General features: G+C 37.4%; 1 protein-coding gene across 4 annotated transcripts in view; it reads left to right on the top strand.

Moving 5' to 3' along the window:
* The window catches only part of DCC (DCC netrin 1 receptor), a 1,101,219-nt gene that overhangs the window by 775,031 nt on the left and 304,328 nt on the right, over positions 1–21,860 (top strand). For all 4 annotated transcript variants that reach the window (XM_060761267.2, XM_060761265.2, XM_060761264.2 and 1 more), the window contains exon 9: positions 9,469–9,623. In XM_060761267.2, coding sequence (XP_060617250.2) covers positions 9,469–9,623 — 155 coding nt within the window. The remainder of the gene's footprint in view (positions 1–9,468; positions 9,624–21,860) is intronic.

Raw genomic sequence — 21,860 nt, 5'->3', positions numbered from 1 at the left:
ATAATAATCCCTGAGAGCAGATCTGTTGGTCCTGGGATTTCTGCCTGCAATTTCCAGACTTGCTACTTCATTATGAAATTTCAATGTCTGCAAGATGGCCACTACAAGACATCCACCGGAAATTTTAGCTTTTTTTAAAAAAAAAAAAACTTTAAATGCACAGATACAAATATGCAAATTGTTTGTACGTGTTTTGTTCCTGGGTCATACAAAACTATTCCTCATTGATTTTATCCTGAAAGCATGGAAAAAGTTGACTCATGGACAAAAACCTTTCCTGGCCAGAGAAACTTCATCCTCCACACATTTAAATTTGTGGCACACTAACAAAGTTTGTGGAGTAGGACCCCTACTTTCAAAGTGAGGACTACATTATTCAACAGAAACTGACATTTTCAACACGAACAGAACTTTGTCATTATGATTTTAATTCAGAGGCTGCATGGCCATCTGCCCAGATAGGTTTGGTCATGTACTTGTGCCTTGAAATAATGGGGTTATGTTCCTGGGTTATACATCTCTGTTTCTCATTGGGAAAGTTGATTACATGTCAAAACCTTTGTTTGTGAGTCCCAAACTTCAGAGGATGAAGTGGCTCATGCCAATATTGCCATGTTTTTTAGGCTACAAAAAACCAACATGTATACCCCAGGAACAAACCAGCATAAAAATCCTGTATTTTCTCTATGTTGGGGCATATAGAGATTCCAATATCCACATTTTCTGGCCAGAACCTAGCAACTGAAAATCTTGCTAGGTTCTTGTGGGTTTTTTCGGGCTATAGAGCCATGTTCTAGAGGCATTTCTCCTGACGTTTCGCCTGCATCTATGGCAAGCATCCTCAGAGGTATGAGGTCTGTTGGAATTAGGACAATGGGTTTATATATCTGTGGAATGGCTGGGGTGGGGCAAGGAGCTCTTCCCTGCTGCAGTTAGGTGTGAATGTTTCGCTGATCACCTTCATTAGCATTTGAAGGTCTGCCTGAGCCTGGGAAAATCTGTTCCTGGGAGGTGTTAATCTGTGCCTGGTTTTTTCCTCTCTGTTGTTTAGCTGTTATAATTTTAGAGTTTTTTAATACTGGTAGCCAGATTTTGTTCATTTTCATGGTCTCTTCCTTTCTGTTGAAATTGTCCACATGCTTGTGGATTTCAATGGCTTCTCTGTGTAGTCTGACATGGTGGTTGTTGGTGTGGTCCAGCATTTCTGTGTTCTCAAATAATATGCTGTGTCCAGGCTGGTTCATCAGGTGCTCTGCTATGGCTGACTTCTCTGGTTGAAGTAGTCTGCAGTGCCTTTCATGTTCCTTGATGCGTGTCTGGGCGCTGCGTTTGGTGGTCCCTATGTAGACTTGTCCACAGCTGCATGGTATACGGTAGACTCCCGCAGAGGTGAGAGGATCCCTCTTGTCCTTTGCTGAACGTAGCATTTGTTGGATTTTCTTGGTGGGTTTGTAGATTGTTTGTATGTTGTGTTTCCTCATCAGCTTCCCTATGCGATCAGTGGTTCCCTTGATGTATGGCAGGAACACTTTTCCTCTGGGTGGATCTTCGTCTTTACTCTCGTGGCTTGTTCTTGGTCTTGCAGCTCTTCTGATGTCTGAGGTGGAGTCTCCATTGGCCTGGAGAGCCCAGTTGAGGTGGTTCAGTTCATCTTGGAGGAGGTGGGGTTCGCAGATTCTTTTTGCACGGTCTGCCAAGGCTTTAATGGTGCTTCTTTTTTGACTTGGGTGATGGTTGGAGTTTTTATGTAGATATCTATCTGTGTGTGTGGGTTTTCTGTAGACGGTGTGACCCAATTGTTGATCTGGTTTGCGGATGACTAGGACATCTAGAAAAGGCAGTCTTCCTTCATTTTCTTTTTCCATGGTGAACTGGATGTTTGGTTACATGAAAATCTTGCATTTTTAGTGCATTGTAGCGATTCCTCCTGTGTTTTCAGAGGGCATTGTTTGGCCACCCATCATTTTGAACTGGGATCTCCTGAGATAAATGTACTGTGTGGATGGACCCTGGGATATCTGTTACACAGGTGAGATTTAGAGGAGCAGAGAAAAAAGGCAGTTGTCATTGTTACCATTCTTGATACACAGTTTTCATAGTAGATGTTAAGCAGTAGAAGTCCTGTAAAAGGTTTGGGGGAGGCAATAGAACCAATGATTTTTTTTAAAAAAAATCCCCTCTTTTCTAGGTCATAAAACATTAACTTAATAATTCCTTTAGTTATTTCATTTGTTCTTGTTAGACAGGTTGAAGCAATAGGAATAAGGTAACCGTGCCAAACTTTTAGTTCATTTTCATATCATTAAATACAACACAGTCGGAAACAATCCCATGACTCTTCCATCTTGAAGCAACTAATTAGCTGTTTAATAGATTATACCAGTATTTGTCGCCCACCTGCTAGGTGTGCAAAAATGGTGCAATTACATTTGAAACACTCTGATGCACTTACATAACATGTTCTATATTAATTTTGCAAATTAGCATGGGAGGGTTCCATATTTTTTAAAGTAGATGAATAATAAATTGAAGCTATCTTTTATTTTACATTTTTATGTTCTGGGCATTTAAAAAAACAAATTACTTCTCCTGAGCTCCTAATTGCTATCAGGATTTGAAATACCTTTTCATCATTGTTATTATTATTGTGCCAATGGCTCAGTGTGTCTGGAACATTTTTGGCACATTCATTCCATTGCAGAGCTTGGGAAATATCCCAATGACCAATGATATAAATTCTTTGCTGTGTGATGGAATCATAGGACAATTCATTAGGTCTGTACCACTTACATGTTTCATAAAACAATATTTAAAGGAAGGATGGCCTCTACTGCATGGAAGACAAAGGCCATCCTCCCCCCAGGCTCTCCTCTGAACTTGTGTCCTTACATGAAGGACAAAGAAATGTTGAAGAAACTGGATATATGACATATGAATCCTCCCCCCCTTCCCCCACAATATCTGCAGAAATGATATATGCACTTTTTCTTATCAACACTTTCACTAATTCATGTAGGGTCTCCTGTGTAAGCTACAGCCTCCTCTTGATATCTCCAGCATTTGTTCAATTGAGCATAATAAGGTTCACTATTATCCATAGTGTCAAGTATCTTTGTGAAGCCCAGGAATGTATCCTTCATGAACATGGAGGTCACACTGCATTTAACCAGAAACAGGAAATATCTCTCCCAAAACCTCAAGAGTTATCACACAGAGAAGAAGATGTGTTCTATTTTTACAGATAGGTAAATTTTAGTTGGACCTTAGCCGAAAATAAAAGGACAAGTTTCAGCAGAGTATGAGAAAAAAATACAACTTGTGCATAAGAAATGAAGAACCCTAGGTTTAGTTGCGTAAGATGAAGTACCATGATCTCACTACAAGGTATGCCTCAATCTGTTGACTGCCCTTTCCTTTACATATCTAGAGAACTTGGGTTGTCTAAAGCATGGTTCTTACCCTTTGGTCCTCCAGCTGCTTTGAACTTCAGTTTCCATAAATACTAACCCGAATGACCATTTTTGGGAGATGAAAGATAAAGCATCTGGAGAACTGAAGACTGATAACCCTTGTCTCAACCAGTTATAAGGACTCCACTAGATGTTAGAATACAACTTCCATCATCCTCACTACTGGTACATTGAGAGGGGCCTTCCCATTGCTAAACTACCCGATTTAGCATTATTTCCTTCACAGAAATTCTGGATTTTCCACAAACCCCTATGATAAAAGAGGATGAAATGAATTATGCTTTGTCTTTACTATCATTGTTCTGCCATGATCTGCTTTGCATTGCCTTCCAAGTTGTCCAATTTAAAGTTTGTGGGGACTGCTGAGAACCATAACAATCATAAAAGGCTGTAGGCTGACTGGGCCCTTTATTTTTCAGAATTATCATCTGGATATATTATTTAATAGTCTGTGATGCTTTGAGCTCTGAAACCATTATGCAGTCTTTCCTTGGGCAAGTTTGAAACATTTAATTTTTGTTATGCTACATTTCTCATTTAATTTTGTTTATGTCACAAAAGCACAACAGCACATTGAGAAGAGGTCGGGAGCAGAATGGGAAAAGATGAAGGAGAACAGAGAAAACATGATTTCCCCTTCCCAAACAGTAGCTCAGCTAGTCTTGCACCATTAATTGGCGATCTGTGGCATAAAATTACATTACATCCAAGACATAATTAAAATAAAAAACATTTTTCTTGGCTTTAAACAACTATTCTAAGTTGACAGAAACTCTGCCGATCACATCTCCCTGTTTATGGGGTGACACAGGGACAAATGAAGTGCTTAATAATGTGGCATTAGGGATGAAGTGGGTATTTGCTCATTTCTTGACTGTGGAATTTCCACAGTTAAAAGTTGGAATTTCCATCCCCTTTGGAACATTTGTAGGAAGAAAAATAGAACCAAGAAAGTGTCTGCAATCTTGCAGTAAACATCTGCTGTTGTTGTTTCTGATACAAGAAACTGTATGTTTGTTGAACAAGAGTTAAATGACATTCACAGCTGTACAAGATTCCATTTTGGCCTCTTTTTCTCCATAGATTTTTTGGGAAAGTTGTGCAGCTTTCCTGAAAATTATGCTGCCTTGTGCAAAGTTCAGTAGCTTTTGGGGAAAGGTTATGGCAGTTTTCCATCACTGTACAAAAAAAAAATCCCATGTGTCTTCAGCACTAAGGGAAGAAAACATTGATTGCTCACCACATCCAACTTCCCTTGGGAATGAGAAAATAGAGATTTACCATTCCACCATGCCATAGTGGAAGAATTGAATCTGCTTTTTTCTGTTATCGCAGAAGTAATGATTATCTCAATAAGCTAGAATTGCCCATAAGCCACATATGCATTAATCACATATCCAAATTTCACATAATATTTAACAGAGCAGCTTCTCTGAAGGAAGTGGTTTGCATGTTAGGTAGGTGAACAGAATTGGAAGGACACAAGACTTGTTAAATATCCAGATCTTTCTTGCTTCTGACTTATAGCAACAATTTTCCCTCACTGACTAAGACATTTAGTCTGCTCAAGAAGATAAAGTTGGGCTCTTCTAGGCTGACTCCATTCTGCAGAATTAATGGAGTTTGACATCACCTTAGCTGCCATGGCTCAATGCCTTGGAAACCTGGGAGTTGCAGTTTGTTGAGGCACCTACGCTCTTAAACAGAAATGAGACACTGGCAAAAAATGAAATAATCACAGCTTGAACTGGGAGTGACAATCGGATTCAGCCCTTGGTGCTTGTTGTGCATGATGTCTTTGTCAACTTAGATTAAGGGGAAACAATAAAGGTCTTTAACTCCTGTTTTGGTTCTCGCTGCAAAAAATGCACTTCCAGCTATTTGCTTTGTTTAAAAATTAGTCCTGTTTCTAGTCTGTCATTCAATCTACATAAAAATCTCAATATGCCTTTACCTTGATAGTCACAATAAAAGTGTGAATTCTTGAGTACTGAAATGGAAAACTATAACTTGGCGGCATAGTTGCTCCTTGTGCATATCACTACTGCAGGTCTAAAGAGACAATACCAAGTCCAGTGAATGGTCTGATTCACCTCAGGTATTCACAAGCTCAGTTGTGCTCCATTTCCAGTCAGACAGCTGACTTCTGACCTAAACTGGATTTCAGGTCAGATTAAGATCTTTGTCTGAAGAAAAGCACTAATAGATTCAAGTTCGTGCTTTTCTCTAGAACATCTGATCTAGCTACTCTTTGTCTGACAAGTACAGGCAAAACTCTTTCAAAAACAAAGTTCTCAAATGGTAGAAGCTTAAAGAATGGATGTTGTTAGCCCAGAGAAACAAGTAACTGTCCAATGTATTTATTGGTAAAGTAAATCATCTAGTATGTGTATGTGTAGCTATGAGAAGCAAATGCCTATATAAGGATTATCCTGGGAAGGATCACACCGCTATGTCACCAGTGCTAAGGAATAGCACACTAAAAGAGGAAGGAAAGTCGAGGAGTAGAGAAGATTTTAAATAATTTGAATTTATCAGACAGGGAAAGATATAACTGTGTATAGCTATATTTGAATGACGTCTGAACTGAGAGGTTTTGTAACTGTTTCTTCAATTGGGTACGCTGCCACCTTTTCTTACTATTCAGGCTGTTATATGTGTGGAGAGTAGGGCTGTCCAACCATGGAAAAATTTGTTTCTAAACTCGATTCGTTTTTAGGGTTTTTTTACGTTTTGTTATTTAAAAGAATTCTGAAATTTTTCTTTTAAAAAGTTCGATATTTACGAAATTTCGGAAATTACGAAACAATTTCGAAACAATAACGAATCGATTTGTTAATGGCGGACGCGATTGCGCAATACACTAAAAAACCCTCCAAATGGGACAGGGGGAACTTCTGAAGCTTCCCTCTCCCTCTGTTGTTGACTGTTGGTGTGATAATTTTTTTTATCACTGATAAAACAAACAACGACTATAAAACTTTCACCAGACATACGGAAATAATAACGAAATAATAACGAAACAATTTCGAAACAATTACGAAACGAATTGGAAAAATTCGTTTCGTTTTTTAGTTGCTCCTGAATGGTTCAATATCGCTTCGTTATCAAAAAAATAACGAATTAATAACGAATTACAAAATTAACGAACGAAACCGCCCAGCCCTAGTGGAGAGGATACTTAGTAACACCCTTCTGTGTTACTATGGTGTTTATTTTCCTCAGAGGGTTTAAATACCAATTACGTTCACACACAGGCTGTTGTAATGTGTTAACTATAACAAAACATTTATTTAACAGGCTTAAACTCTTCTGGTACAAATGTGTAATGGTTTCTGTAAGTGAATGGCACAAAAGGTTTTGGTTATGTTTGATGTACAATTCTTAGTTGGATCCTGGGTTCAAATCTAGAGTTAACAAACAGGAGATTATCTCAGGAAATCTCTGATAATTCCAAACCAAATTCCCACTTTCTGGAATCTAGCCAAACAACCTTGGACTAGACTTCATTAGGAATAAAAGAAATAGACCATAAGCAGGGTCCTGTTCTCACTGTCAGTATTCCTGACTAATTCCTTTAGCCCTTGAATACTACAAAAGTTTAACCCAATTCTCCTATGTGGCACTATCCAAATGTGAACACCAACCGACTACCTAACTCCCAACTGACAAATCCCAACCGCCAAAACTCAAGCCTCAAATTCAACAGGTACAGTTTTTCCTCTATTTGAATATTAGGCTCCACCCCCTATTCCTAACCAATCCTAGCCATCTACTCTCTGCTTACTGGACTAGGACACGCCCCCTCTAAGAAAACCTGACCTAAGATGGTATCTCCCTGTTTCCCTATCTTAAGATGGCCACCAGGGCTTCACTAGACCCACATTCTAACTGTTCAGGCCAACATGCTTCACTAGGCCCACATTCTGGCTGCTAAAGGTAAGGGTTCTTCACATCATACAACAAATGAAAAATAAAAATGTCAAGACTCAAAAAATATAATGGGATTCAAGTCTGTATTTTGGATAGATATTGCAATCCAAGTCTTATTCCGCCACCAATGGGCATCCTGATTGCAGTGCGCAAAAGCAGCAGCTGGTTCCAATGCTCCTGTGGATCCACAGTCTGCTTGATTTCTCAGGTGGGAAATGGATAGTAGGCCTGGGTAACAACGGAAAAATTTGTTTCTAAAATTGATTCATTTTTTGGGGTTTTTTGCGTTTCGATATTTAAAAGAATTCCGAAATTTTCCTTTTAAAAAGTTTGATATTTACGAAATTTCGTTAATATTAACGAATCAATTCGTTAAAATGGCGGACGCGGTTGCGCAACGTGAAAATAATAGTTTTAAATAATAGTTTTAACCTCGGAGAAGGAAAGAGGGGGGAAAGAGAGAGAGAGGAGGGGTGAAATCTCTATTCTGGTTTGACAATGCTTCTCAATAATAATAATCATCATCATCATAACAAACAACTTTCTGCCTTCGTGCATGTAAAGCACAGTAAAAGCACTACTGAAAGATGGCCATCCATTCTTAATAATAATAATAATAATAATAATAATAATAATAATAAATATAATAATAATAATAATAGTTTTAACCTCGGAGAAGGAAAGAGGGGGGAAAGAGAGAGAGAGAGGAAGGGTGAAATCTCTATTCTGGTTTGACAATGCTTCTCAATAATAATAATAATCATAACAGTTTTAACCCCTGCCCAGGAAGGCAGGAGGTTAGGCAGGCAACAGGCATGTCTCTGAGTGCTGCACTGCTGTGTCTCTTTGCCCAATGCACGCAGGCCAGAGTGAGGAACGAGGTGAGGTGATGACAGGAGGAGAGGAGAATTTGATCCACTTAAGCAGAGGCCAGGGACCCGGAAGTGGGGTAAATGCCGACCGCTTGCAACCAGGGAGAGGGGAGGGAAACAACTATAAAACTTGCACCAGACATATGGAAATAATAACGAAACAAAACAATTACGAAATAGATTTAAAAATTCATTTTGTTTTTTAGTTGCTCCTGAATGGTTTGTTATCGCTTCGTTATCAAAAAAAATAATGAATTATTAACGAATTACAAAATTAACGAACGAAACCGTCCAGCCCTAATGGATAGGGTTTAGGCAAACAGCTTAAGTGAAGCCATCCTTAATGGAACTCAGAGCAAAATAGGTAGCATAAATGCCACCTTCAAGGATACAACATTCTGCTGATTGTCCTCTTTAATTATACCCCCTTTTTGGTCATTACACAATAATACAGAGTAAACAGATGCAAAGAACAACAGAGATGTTGTGCAGAAGAGAGGAGTCAGCTGGATTTAATGTGGGGTAAGGAAGAAAAGTCCACTTCTGGGTACCTATTGAAAATCTTTATTGATCAGCCCTATTCAATTTTGCTTCACATCCTGTGGGTGAATTATGAGAAAAAAGTTGGATGTAGCATCTAATTATTTTCCTGCAACAGCAGACCAATGGTCATGGCCAGTTTAGCCAGCTTTAAAAAGACACACCAATGCTTGCCTACTGCTCCCCAAACTTCGTACTGACCAGCTGGTAGGAAGTTCAGAGAATTGCAGCTGAGAAAAGGGTAGAGTGAACAGTAGATTTTCATACCTACATTGCTTAATAGAGGCCTAACTGTTAGTTTTGGAAAAAAAGAATAGCAGTTGTTCTAAAACAATTGAAATGTTTAGTTTTTGCTACAAGTTGGTTACTTTGTCTCCCCCATCTTTCAGTTTGGGTTTATCCTTAGAACAACATGACATATCATTGTTGTGTAAGTGTATTATTTGTATTAGAATCTTCCACCTTTACACTGAATAGTTGATTGTTCATTGTTCCATCAAGGTTGTTCCCTTGAATTTGTTTTGGCTTCTCTAAGCACACACATACACTGTTTAGTGGTTGTTTGTATCCATTGAGAACCTTTGTCTGAGACATTTCATATTGACTTTCTCACTCCTTGTGTTTTTTTTTTTGTTTGTTTGTTTTTTATTTAGGGAGCGGGCTCTGAACACATCGCAGTCCGGCGTGCTCCAGCTCACAGTAGGGAACCTGAAACCTGAAGAGACCTACACTTTCCGAGTGGTGGCATACAATGAATGGGGACCAGGAGAAAGCTCACACCCCATAAAAGTGGCAACACAACCTGAATGTAAGTATAATTGTTAAAATATTATTAATAATAACAACAAACACAACAACAATAACAACAACACCATGAAATTATGGTATAACATCCTTTTCATCAAAGAGTGGAATGTCAACATATACAATCATGAACATGGATAATGAAACATATAAAACAACACTATAAATATATCTGCATGTTGCTTTCTTCTAAAAAAAATGCTACATACAAACTGTGAGGATTGTTGCTCTGCTAGCATTTTCTTTATCAACTGTACAACTGAAATCAGATCACATTTGCATTATCAGCAATCTGTTTTCTACCAAAGATATCCAGAGAACAGACAATATTGACAGCAACTCCCAGAAATACCAAACTTTCCAAAAACATATGCACTAGGCCTGTGCGATCAATTTAAAACATTTCAGTACACATTAGTAAATTAGGGGTTGGGGGTGGGTGGGTAGAAAATCATTTCTAAAGTGTTTCTAAAATATCTTAAGGGGTCTTTATTGTTATTATAATGATATAATTAATTTCTAGTTACTTTTTCATTAAGTAGTTGGGCCAATGGGAAAACTTCAGGGGCTTCTTTTTCCCTCATTGTTTATCTGGATAAAACTTGCTATTATTGTAGAACACATTTACCATTGTTACCCCCCCCTCCCCCAAGTTTCACTCATCCACTGAGTTTTGGGGAATTTTTAATATTTTTACAAACATTTTTTTAAAAGCCTACAAGAACTGTCTCCTTGATTTTGTCTACAATGACACAGGATAACCAGGGCATATTTCCCCCCAAGTTTCAGAAAAATTCACACATCTACTGATTTTGGGATGCCTGTTTTTATTTCTATTTGTAATATTCAATGATTTCTAAAAACATAGTATCCATTTAAGTGGATTCTTACCAGAGATTATCATTCTGAAAAAGTCATATTGTAACTCTACTAATAAATATAACCTTAAACTCCGATCAAAGTAGACCAACTCCACAGTCCTACTGCTATACTTTCTTTTGTTGTATTTGATGCATTTCTGATCAGAATTTGCTGACTCAAGAAACCCACTTTGGACTATTTTTCACATCTTTTAAAATATTCTTTCAATGTCTACTCTACCCAAAGACAGGGTGGTCCCTGAGTTTGTAAATTATTGCTGAGAAGCCTCCAGCAGCTTCTTAGGCACAGAAGGTAGAAAGGCCAAATGCAAGACTCATGTTTTTATTTTGAGACCTATTTCTCGGGAAATTTGTTTTTCTCCTCTTTAAATCCCGCTCTCCTTTCTCTCTCTCTCTCTCTCTCTCTCCCCCCCCCCCCCCCCCAATTTTCTGTTTATCAAACTTGTTTCATTATATGGAAGAATCCACACAGGTTATCATTTGCTCTGTGCTGGAGCATGTCATCACTGATCTGTATTTCCAATGGGATTTCAAGATTTCTGTATCATTTGGAAATACCAAAAGCTGTTATGTAATCTAGCACAGCTGGGAAATAATATCTGACAGAAAGGGGCATCCAAAATGCATGCCTCTCATTTTCTATTTCTAAAATGAAAAACAAAATGAATATAATTTCTACATCTGCAATCAGTTTAAGAGATCAGTACAAGTTCCAGCTCTTCAGATAATTATTCTGAATATGAAGGGTGGTATTTATTTTATTTCAATTTCTCTAGCTCTGTGTTAAATCTTCTCATTTTTCTATATATTTTTGCTAAATCCTGTTCCCTTTCATTTCTTTTCACTCTAATACCATATAATTTAACAACTGAACTATCAGTTAAGATCAAAATCTCCAATTGCCTAAGTATGGCCAGCTTTTTTCTCTTCATGTGAATGTTTTGTGAGCTGATACTGAGTCATTTCCAGTATGCTTGCTATTCTCCGTGAACAGGGGACAACAAATGGGCATCCGTTTTCAGCTCACCTGGTTCAGGCTACCAAAGTGGCATAACTTTATTCATCCAATGGTAATGATAGCTATTTTTGGACTATAGCTCCCACATTTGCATATTAAATGATCAAGTTGGCTAAGGAACTCTAGTCTTCTCTGCCAGCATGTTGGGAACTCACCAAACTACAATTTTCCAAGATATCTATTATTTCCTCTAATAACAAAATTATGTGGCTTTTTTTAAAAGCCAAAGAGGACCACTCGGTTCATTTGACCGAGTGGTCCTCTTTGGCTTTTAAAAAAAGCCACATAATTTTGTTATTAGAGGAAATAATAGATATCTATGGGGCACAGGGGTTCCCCATAGTCAGAAAATTGTCTCATGTGTAACAAGGTTAGATACTTGTAAAATAAACAAAAGATTTAAACAAAATTGGAGAAACACATGAACAATTCTAGGGTTGAGGACACTGGTGAAACAAAATGTACAGTTAGGTTATTCTCTGGCAAGGTAGGTTTCCAGTTCACATGAAATTCCATGGGTTTCTGTCTTTGTTGAGATTTTGGAGACTAGATTGAGAGGTGCTGGCCACTCAGCAATAAAATAAGATATTCTCATATCATATGCTGTTTGTTTTCTGCTTTGTTTTAACTGGGAACCAAATTGTATTGGCCATGGGAAAAAGAAATATGAAGAAACCAATAAGAGGAGAGACTGTGGGTGCATCTACACTGTCACATTAATGCATATTGACATCACTTTAACTGCCATGGCATTGGGATATTGGAATAATTCCACCTATATATTTAGTAAGAGTTGTATGACAATGGAATATGCTGCCTGGGAGTGTGGTGGAGTCTCTGTTTCTGGAGATTTTTTTTAAAAAGAGACTGGATGGCTATCTGTTGGGAGGGCTTTGATTTTGTATTGCTACATGGCAGAATGAGATTAGACTGGATGCCCCTTATGGTCTCATCCAACTCAATAGTTTTATAATAACTTGACTTGATTTTTAATTCCAGGAGAATACTGTAGGGAAAGTTTATGTCCTATCCCAAAGGTATCTCTAAGTTTACCTATATATTCTTGTGTAAGTGGGAAAAGAGATTTCAATTCCTCAACAGAATGAGTTGGGGTAATGCTGGGTTTAGAGTAATCTGCCTTCTACCTTTAATACTGCTTAAGGTGACCCTCTTTCTCAGAAAATTTAAGTACCGTAATGATAAAGATTTTCTTATAATTTGTAACAGCAGTTTGACAGGTTGGCATGCATGCTGGCACTAGTCGGTGTAAGCATAGTGGGAAGAAGCATCAATTATAACACAAAGTAATTCGATAGAATCAGAGTTTAGCATTTCAAAGTTGACAGTCTGTATACATTTCCAGTATCTTTTTCTTTGTCATCTTGGCATCCTAATTGAATGATGTTTACTTGTTGATTGTGATTCAACTCATCTATGAGTTTTCTTCTCCTAAAGATTTCATAAATACTAATTATGCTTTGTGGGATGATATGCCTTTGAGGTAAGGAAATATTGCCATCATCATTAGTATGTCTCTTTATCAGAAACAGAAAGGCCCATCTGGGTATCCATCTGGCTCTATGTAGACTTCTGTTCAAGCTGGCCATAAACCATGGGAAAATCAAACTCAAAGGAAGAGTAGATTTGTGACCAACACAATTCTAAGCTGAACCAGCAGGGCAGCAATCTCTGTATCTATAAAAGTAAAAGCACCACTCTATCTACCTTTTCTCACCATTTCTGGGCACCAAAGTTCTATATGGATAGAAAGTGACAAGTTAGAAAAGACACCAAGAAGATGAAAGGTTTGGAAACAAAGTCCTGTCACTCAAAGGAGATGTGATAGCCATGCTTAAATCTCTGAAGAGATGTCACATGGAAGATGGACTAACGCTGTTTCTTCTGCTTCAGAGACTAGAGCACAGACCAATGGATTCTAATTGCAGATAAAAAGATTCCATGTAAACATTAGGAAAAGTATTACAATCATATGAAAAGTTTGATAGTGGAATAGGTTGTCTCATAGAGTAGACCCTGCTCCTTTGAAGGTTTTTATGACAATCTTTTGGAAGTGTTTGAATTATGTCTTCTTGCATGTAATGGAATTTTACCAGATGGGCCTTGGGTCCCACCCTATGATACTATGATTTTATTGTTGCTCCTTCTCTCAGAATCTCCCATCTGAGGTGGTCCTCTCATATTGTTTAATGGTAATGACTGAGAGCACAGAAATGTGTGGATCTTCTCTACTTTTAATTCTTGATAATTTCTTAAAGCCAAATCCCGAATATGTTATTCTCATAACACCATAAGAATAGAAATAAAGCAGTAGTTTTCAAATGCACATATAAAATCATCTTTCCACTATCTACCAAGGAAGATACTGAGTGGAAGCTCAGTATGTTTTAGAGTTCATAGAAAGCATTGGCTAGACCTCAATACCACGATTTCCAACTTAGAATCATATCCTGTATCTTTAATTTCAACCAACTATCCTTATACTTTGTCAGCAAAGTTCGGGCTGTTTCCATTCAAGAAACCTGGATAACATTATTGTTGAGGTTCTGGTGTTCCTGTAATAAGCTTCTAGACAACATCAAGGTTCTTTGAAAAGCATTGGATTAATTCCAAGAAAAGAAAGTTCATTTTTTGCCAAGGCTGACACATCATCAAAGTGGGCGGAATAGCATCATAAACACAATCAATCATCAGTGTTTAAGGAACACATCCCTATTAGCTAGTGATGTGCCAAAATCTGTTCTTTGAAAGTTTGGAAGTAACATGTTAGAGTTTATCACATTATTTCATAGTAGCTATGAGTTCTGTCTGTTTGCTTTGCTTCTCTGTTAGATATTTCCTCATAATATTACACCTTCTTTGGCTGCTTGTTTTAATATGTAAACATATCAGTGGAAGAGTAACCTCATTACATCTTCCCTTGAGTTTTTATGCAAGCACAGAAAGCTGGAGAAGTTGAAGTTGCAAAACACTGGAGACTGAACTTAACACCACTGATAGTAGTTTCATACTAGTTAATGTATTTAGGGTTTATTGTTATTGTATGCACTCAATTACCCACAGGATTACTCATACCTCTCTATGAAGCAGAGCAACCTCGACGGCCTTCTGATGAGATCGTAAGAGAGTGTGATGTGCCAAGGATTATCAAGGTTTCCATGTCCAAGCAGGGAGGATTTGAATCCTGGTATTACATTCAAACATCTACACTATATGGTTGTCATGCTAAGCGTTACTGGATATATTAATTCTAACTTTTAAAGGTAGCTCTACATCCATTTGATTAGTTTAGAAGAAAGATAACAGAAAAGGAGAGGTGGAGATATGCTTTGAAAGAGTAATTAAAATATTTCTAGTTCTTCACTTTTATAGTTTTGTTAAAGTGTACCAAGGAGCACTTTAAAATAATGGTTTCCTTTCCTGCTAATTAAACATACGGATACTTCTACTATGGACATAAATCTTTACTTCTTAAAGTCTAATGTGCAAGCATACATAATCTGAAATGTTCTCATCACCAAATGAGATTAGGAGAGTTTTAGCTGTACTTTTCAATAATTTTGTACAGAGTGCAAAACAAAAGGGTATTGAGAAAAACATATTGGTTTTGCACAAAAATATTATTGTACAGAAAACTGCAATCTCACGAAGTTTTTAATAAGAAGAGAATTTGTAGCAAAACAAGTTTGTTGTGTGCTTTCAAGTCATTTCATGGTAAGTTTTTTTTCAGAATGAGTTTATTCTTGCTTTCCTTTGAGACTGAGAAAATATGACGACCAAAGTCACACAGTGGGTTTCTGTTGTCCAGCAGGTTTCAAACCCTGGTCTCTCCTATCACAGGCCAACAATCAAATCATGACAAAAAGTCCAATATGCAAAAAAGAAAAAATATGAAAGAAAGAAAAGTATGGCATTTTCTTGATCCTGAGAACACACCCTTTTTTATACAAGGGTGAGAAAATTTGGAAAGATTCCCGACACTGCTAATTTTGAAGGTTCAGAGAGATTCAAGTAGGTTCAGAGAGATTCAAATCCCAACTCTGTCATTATCCAACAACCAAACCTACTTAATCTAAAATTAAGATATGTATGCATATTCCTAAGCATCTGGAATGAGGCAGTGAACATTTAAAGTGAAAATTAGGGCAGGAGTGATTTTTTGGTCACCCTCATGACCAAAGTGACCTTTTCACTTTTTATGAGAAAATGTGCAATATGCTCTTCAAACATGTACATAACATAGTTAGCAAGATTTAATCATAAACAGATGAAAGGTGTATAATTGGAGGTGTATAATTGGTGTATAATTGGAGAAAATGCACATAAATGTACCTTATCCAAAAGGAAAGGAGTTGTATAACATGGAAATCACCAAAATCAATACACAAATTTGGATAAATGTGTGGATTTCAGTGCAAGATGAAAACTGGTTTAATCCAGAATCCAGTATAACTCAGAAGAATTTCCCCATCAGATCAATGCCTTAGTTCAGTAACTACTAGTTACCAGTGCTCACTGAAGTCATTTAAACCATTAAGTAAGCTGTTTTAGAAAGCTCTAGGAATATCACTAGCAGCTGACTGTAAATGAGGATTATTTAAGAAACAAGTCATATCTGAATATGGTCATTCTTTCACTTGATGCAATATAGCAATATTTCTGTCCACATATCTATAGCAGCTTCTATATGCAAGTCCATGCATATGCAATTTAAGTATGTAAAATAGACTGGATAAATTTACACAGAGCTGCTTTGTTTTCACAATTTATTCTTTTCTGGGCAGGGGTGGCAACATTTGAAAATGTTTATTCATTTGTCTTCATTTATTTGGTTTAACAGTTTCAGTTCACCACTCCATCCACTTCCAGAATTATTTCACAAATTTATTAAACAAGATATAGAAAGAGAGAGAAGGAGAAAGCAATGGCTCATAACAGTCAGAACACAGACTCGGGGATCTTATTTGTAACACACTGTTACAAACACTGTTGTTGTTTTTGCTGTTAAGTGTCTTCTAGTCAATTTCAACTTAAGGCTTATTAACACAGGCCAAATGAAGGAGGGCAGAGGTGAACAGACTCCCTGGTGTCCAAATGATGCATGGAGATGATTCACTGTACATGCCATGGAATAGTTTTGCCTCACATTAAAGACAGGGAATGAGCTGGAACTTACCAAAAGCCACAGAGCTTCTTTGCTCACTGGCAATGTGCAAACAGTTGGGCCAGTTCTAATTTAGAACTGGCCACCATTATTTATATGGCTATCCCCCTTGTCTTGGGCTCAGGTGGCCCAGGGAAAAGAAGTGACACTTACAAATGCGGTCCTGTCACTGTCATTTTTACTCTTTTCACCCATGCCTTCTGAGTCAAACTGACAACAAGTGACAACTTGGAGAAATCATCTCTATGACAGCAAAAGGACAGTGATGGTAAAGGTGGTGAAAAGGCCGTGATGATAAGGGCTCCCTCCTGCCTGGCCATGCAGACCACCTCTGCCTATGTAGACTCTCCAAATGCTGATCTGGAGAATTCTATTCTCTCTCCAAGCCAGCAGCACTCCCAGAAGACACTGAAGAAATGAGATGCACAGAGCTGGCAGATTTTAGTATACCCAGCTAGAATGGATACATTGAATGGATGGTAGTAACAGGAAGCAAGCCAATGAATGTAATGTGCAGCAAGTAAGAGAAGCGAAAAAAATAGGTTGCTACAAAAGGAGGTTTAGGACTTAACCTGCAGGCTTCCAGTCTGTGCTGCAATTCTGCAGATGACCTTAAGGTCACCCACATAGATTGTAGCAAAGGGGGCCCTCACTTAGGGGATCAAATAAATCAAGGTGACTAAGTAAAACTGACAGCCCTTTAATTCACTCTTAGAATGTGCAGTTTATGGTTAGATTTATCAGCACACCATGCATTACTAAAATAAATAAACCCATTTTACTGTGATAGACAGATGCCAGCAAGATAATCCCACCACCTGCACTTTGTCAATACATACTTGCCAGTCAGATGGAATTAAATATTGCAGTTAATCATGCTGTACTCTTGGAGAGCAGGGTTATTTTTTTAAAGCCATGTGCACACGGTTCTGGCAGCCTGAAAGACCGTATTGCTTAAATCGATTCAATCAACCTGCTTTTGGCTCTCAACTATTCTTCGGATGAAAAGGAAATGAACATAAGTTTTAATTCCAACTAGAGGTTGCTGGTTATTTTGAATTGGACTTTATAATCAATACTTACTTACTTCTTGATTTATTCTTCCAAAATTAGTTGGAGAGAGGCTACAACAGGGAGGTTAATGGAAAAATGATTATGAAGTAGCAATGTTAAAATGTTCATATTTTCTCACCTTCAACATGTTGAGATGAACTATTTAAAAGTAGTCAACTACCACTCAATCAATCAATCAATCAATGCATCAGTCAATATGAATTTCTGCACGCACACACACACACACTCAAACACATTGACTGAGGGGTTGCATCTGGAAATATGTCTCCTGCATGTAGCTATGATAAGCTACCACAGGATCACAAAGTTGAAGGGGCATGATGGGCTGTCATGTTCAATCCCTGCTCAGTGCAGGATCTCCAACTAAAATGTCTCAAGGAGGTAGCTGTGCAGCCTCTTTCTGAAAATGTCAACAGGAAGAGATCTCACCACCTCTCTAGACAATTGGTCCCATTGTCAAACTGCCAAGATGTTCTTTCTGAAGTTCAATCAAAATCTAGTCTCTGGTAACTTTAAAAAATTAGAACTTAATCTATTCTCTGAGGGCAACAGACAACAGGTCAGCCTCTTTCCTTTGTGATAGCTCTTTAAATATTTTAAATGTGCAGGCATGTTACATCTCATCTTTTCTTCACAAAGCTGAATAAGCCCAGCATCTTCAACCTTTCCTCATATTTTTGATTCTCCCATCTCTCTTTTCATATTTGTTATCCTTCTCTGAACCTGTTCCAAACTATATCCTTCTTAAAATGGGATGTCCCAAACTGAACACAATATGCCTAATAAGGCCCAATCAGTGAAGAATATTATTTATTTATTTACCTTATTTATACCTTACCTTTCTCTAACCAGGGGGGGACTCAAGGCAGCTTACAAATGGCAATTAATAATTGGATTATTAATCCAACTATCCATTTATTGATGCAGGTTATAATGGCATTCACTTTCTTTGCTGCAGCAACTTTCTCCCGACCCGCTTTTTCAATGTGGCAACCCATCTTAGAATAGTAATCTTTGTGCTAGTGGAAAGTGGAAGAAACTGAAAAAAATACATCTACATATTTCCTTTAACTAGACACATTGGAACAAGTATTTTCAGGGAAATGAGGATCTGTAATGTCTCTAAGAATGGCATTATTGCTGTACATTTTATCCAAAGGAAAATATTTATTATGTGTCTGTCTGTTACCCATTTTTACCAACATAGAAATGACATTCAGAGGAAGTATCCCTGTAAGTTGATCTGTGAGTTGGTGTGTGTGTGTGTGTTGTGTGTCGTGTGATTCAGACAGAACTCTACAATGTCCATAAAACATAGTTTAAAATGGTGTATGCTAATTTTACACCATCATAACTCATTAACATGAAACCAACCAAAGTATGTTCTGTGCAAAAGACTGTATAAGAGATGTTTGAATGTTTTTAGTATCTACCATTTTCTTTCACTGGTGACCAGTCTGTTTTTGTTTTGTTTCTGGATGAGCCTTGTGATATTAGTTGGGTTAGTCTATCCATATTCATTATATTCATAATTTTTTATGTCCATTGTTCTATGGTTGGTGTTTCCTTTGTTCTCAATTTTTAAGCATATATTATTCTTGCCACAGTCACTAAATAGTTAAACAGTCTGTCTTTTTTTGTCTAATTCAAACTCTAGAATTCCTAATAAAAAGTATTTTGGTTTCAGTTGTACTTTTATGACTAATATTTTCTGAATCTTCACTTGAATTTCTTTCCAATTTTTTTGTTGCTATTTTGCAAGTCCACCATATATGGAAAATGTTCCTACATGGTCTTCACATTTCCAACATTTATCTTAGACTTTTCGATAATATTTAGCTATTTTTTTGCAATGCGAGATCTCATTGATACATCATTTTATACCAATTTTCTTTCAGTTCATATGAGTATGTGTATTTTAGTTTTTTTGGTCCAAACTTTTTTCCAGTCTTCTAGCTTAATTGTGAGGCCAACATTTGAAGCCCATTTGACCATGCAGTCTTTAACTTGTTCTGAATTTATTGACCATTTTAGTAATTTTTGGTATGTTTTCATTATTTCTGTCTGTCATCATTATTTTGTCTCAAAAGATATACTTGTCCATAAAGCTGACATTTTAAAAAGCATTATACTTCCTTATCTGAATTTTTAAAGTCCTTGTTCAGTAAACATCAGAGCAGCATAATAGTAAGCCAGAAGCAATTATATGTCACTACTTGGCAAATCCCTCTGTTCTGCACTTTCTCCACTTCTCCAGCTTATTGACTTCAATGTGATGAGGTCCTTTGACATAGGGTAACCCTATAAATAAAATACTTCCATGTCGTCCTGTCATCAGCCACCCTGCTCAGCTTTTGTAGACTCGGGGCCATGGCTACCTTGATTTCAGTCCAGAGTTCATCTGGTTCCTGGTCAATTAGGCTTTATAATACAAATTTATTTTTATATTGTCTTTGACTTCCATCTAAATTGGCATTCCAGGATTCCATAGGACAGAACCGTAGGAGTTTAAATGGAAAAACAACAGTATAATTCTCTATTGTGAATGGGTCATGGGTCTCCAAGTATAGGGGATGCATGTGTACTAAAGTAGATAGTGGAGTGACATTTTCTTGCCCTTTGGCTATGATTCATGGTAAAAATATATGCTCACTGTTTTAACTTCTAACCTACGCTGGAGTCCATTGTTTCAGCAGCTGTGGTGCCCAATTTTCTTGTCCTTTGTTTTCAGTATATAAGCTGTTGGTTTGAAAACACAACACCTACAAAAAGGCCCATGCAATATCAGCCTTCATTCTTGACTTTGTTTTGTGTTTGCAGCCATTATTGCCTTTTTACTGCTGTCTTGACACTATTTTAAAAGAGTTAAAATGATGTTGAACACACAATCTGTTTTTCAATCTTGCAGCCAAGAGCAAATTCACATTAAAAGGACTCTTCAAATATCGCTGGCTCAATGCCAGCACCCAAAACTGCCTTGCTTTAAAAACAAGAGAATTAAAAGACTTCTGTATCTTTAAAGCCAATTGCAGTGTGCTATGGGGTTTACCAACCAGAACATTATAGTCCAGTTGCCAGAATTCCCATCACAGACAGTGGTGATGCTGGCCCAGGTTTCTGGGAAGTATAGTTCTTAAAAGACTTCCCATGGAATGCTGGAATTGAAGTTTAGGAAGGGAGTATATAAAACTATTACCCAAGGAGCTCTAATGCCTTACCAAATTACAAATTTTGGAATTTCACAGGATGCAATCTTGGCAGCTAAAGTGGAATCAGAGTGCTACAATTGTGTGGTTTAGCTAAAATGGAAGAAACCCGGGTTCTAATAATGGCTGCTCTGCAATGTTTGCTAATAGTCTAACTTTGGAAAAGTCAGTGGCCATGATTCCGCAATGTGTGCAAGAGAGTGTTAAGTGTTTGTTTATGCAAATTCAGTGGGTTCTTACTAGCCTGCTTGCCAAAGGAGGCAAACACCTTCTCCATAATTTAATGAATGGGTGGAAAGGTGTAGGAGAACAATTCAGTTACAGCCATGGAGAGAAAAGAGCTGCAGCTCCCATTGCTGGAATACCTGAAATTGGAAGGGAGGCAGTAGCTGGTTCTTTTTTTTTTCTGGCTTCAGTGGGGTGATTTTTGAGCACATTATACCATCTACCAGCCCACTACATCAGTAAAGGATCATGCATCAAGGAGGTGAATAGCGTAAGGAAAGATACTTAATATGTTATTTCAGTGTGGTCATTAAGTATATTAGTTGTAGTACATTTGGTCCTACATTTCCACAGATTCAACCATCTTCTAGTGCTTGAAAATATTCAAAAAATAAATTTCAAAACAAACCCTCATTTTGCTTTGGCCTGCATTCCTTCTTACCAAGAATTGTACCTGCATAAAACTATCAGAATTTAGGATGCAATCTTAGTCTAACTTATTTTATAGACTTGTTGTGAGAATAAAAGAGGAACTACTCATTCAATATGGAGAAAGGCTAGGATATGTGAATCAGAGAACAAATGTGTACTCACCCATCCCCAGGATGTACTCAACAATATGCTGAATTATATTCACTAAATGTATATTCATTCC

Source organism: Anolis sagrei, chromosome 2 (genome assembly GCF_037176765.1).
Source record: "Anolis sagrei isolate rAnoSag1 chromosome 2, rAnoSag1.mat, whole genome shotgun sequence".
Taxonomy (NCBI): domain Eukaryota; kingdom Metazoa; phylum Chordata; class Lepidosauria; order Squamata; family Dactyloidae; genus Anolis; species Anolis sagrei.
Note: the sequence above shows the minus strand (reverse complement) of the source record. Positions and strands in the feature narration are given on the sequence as shown.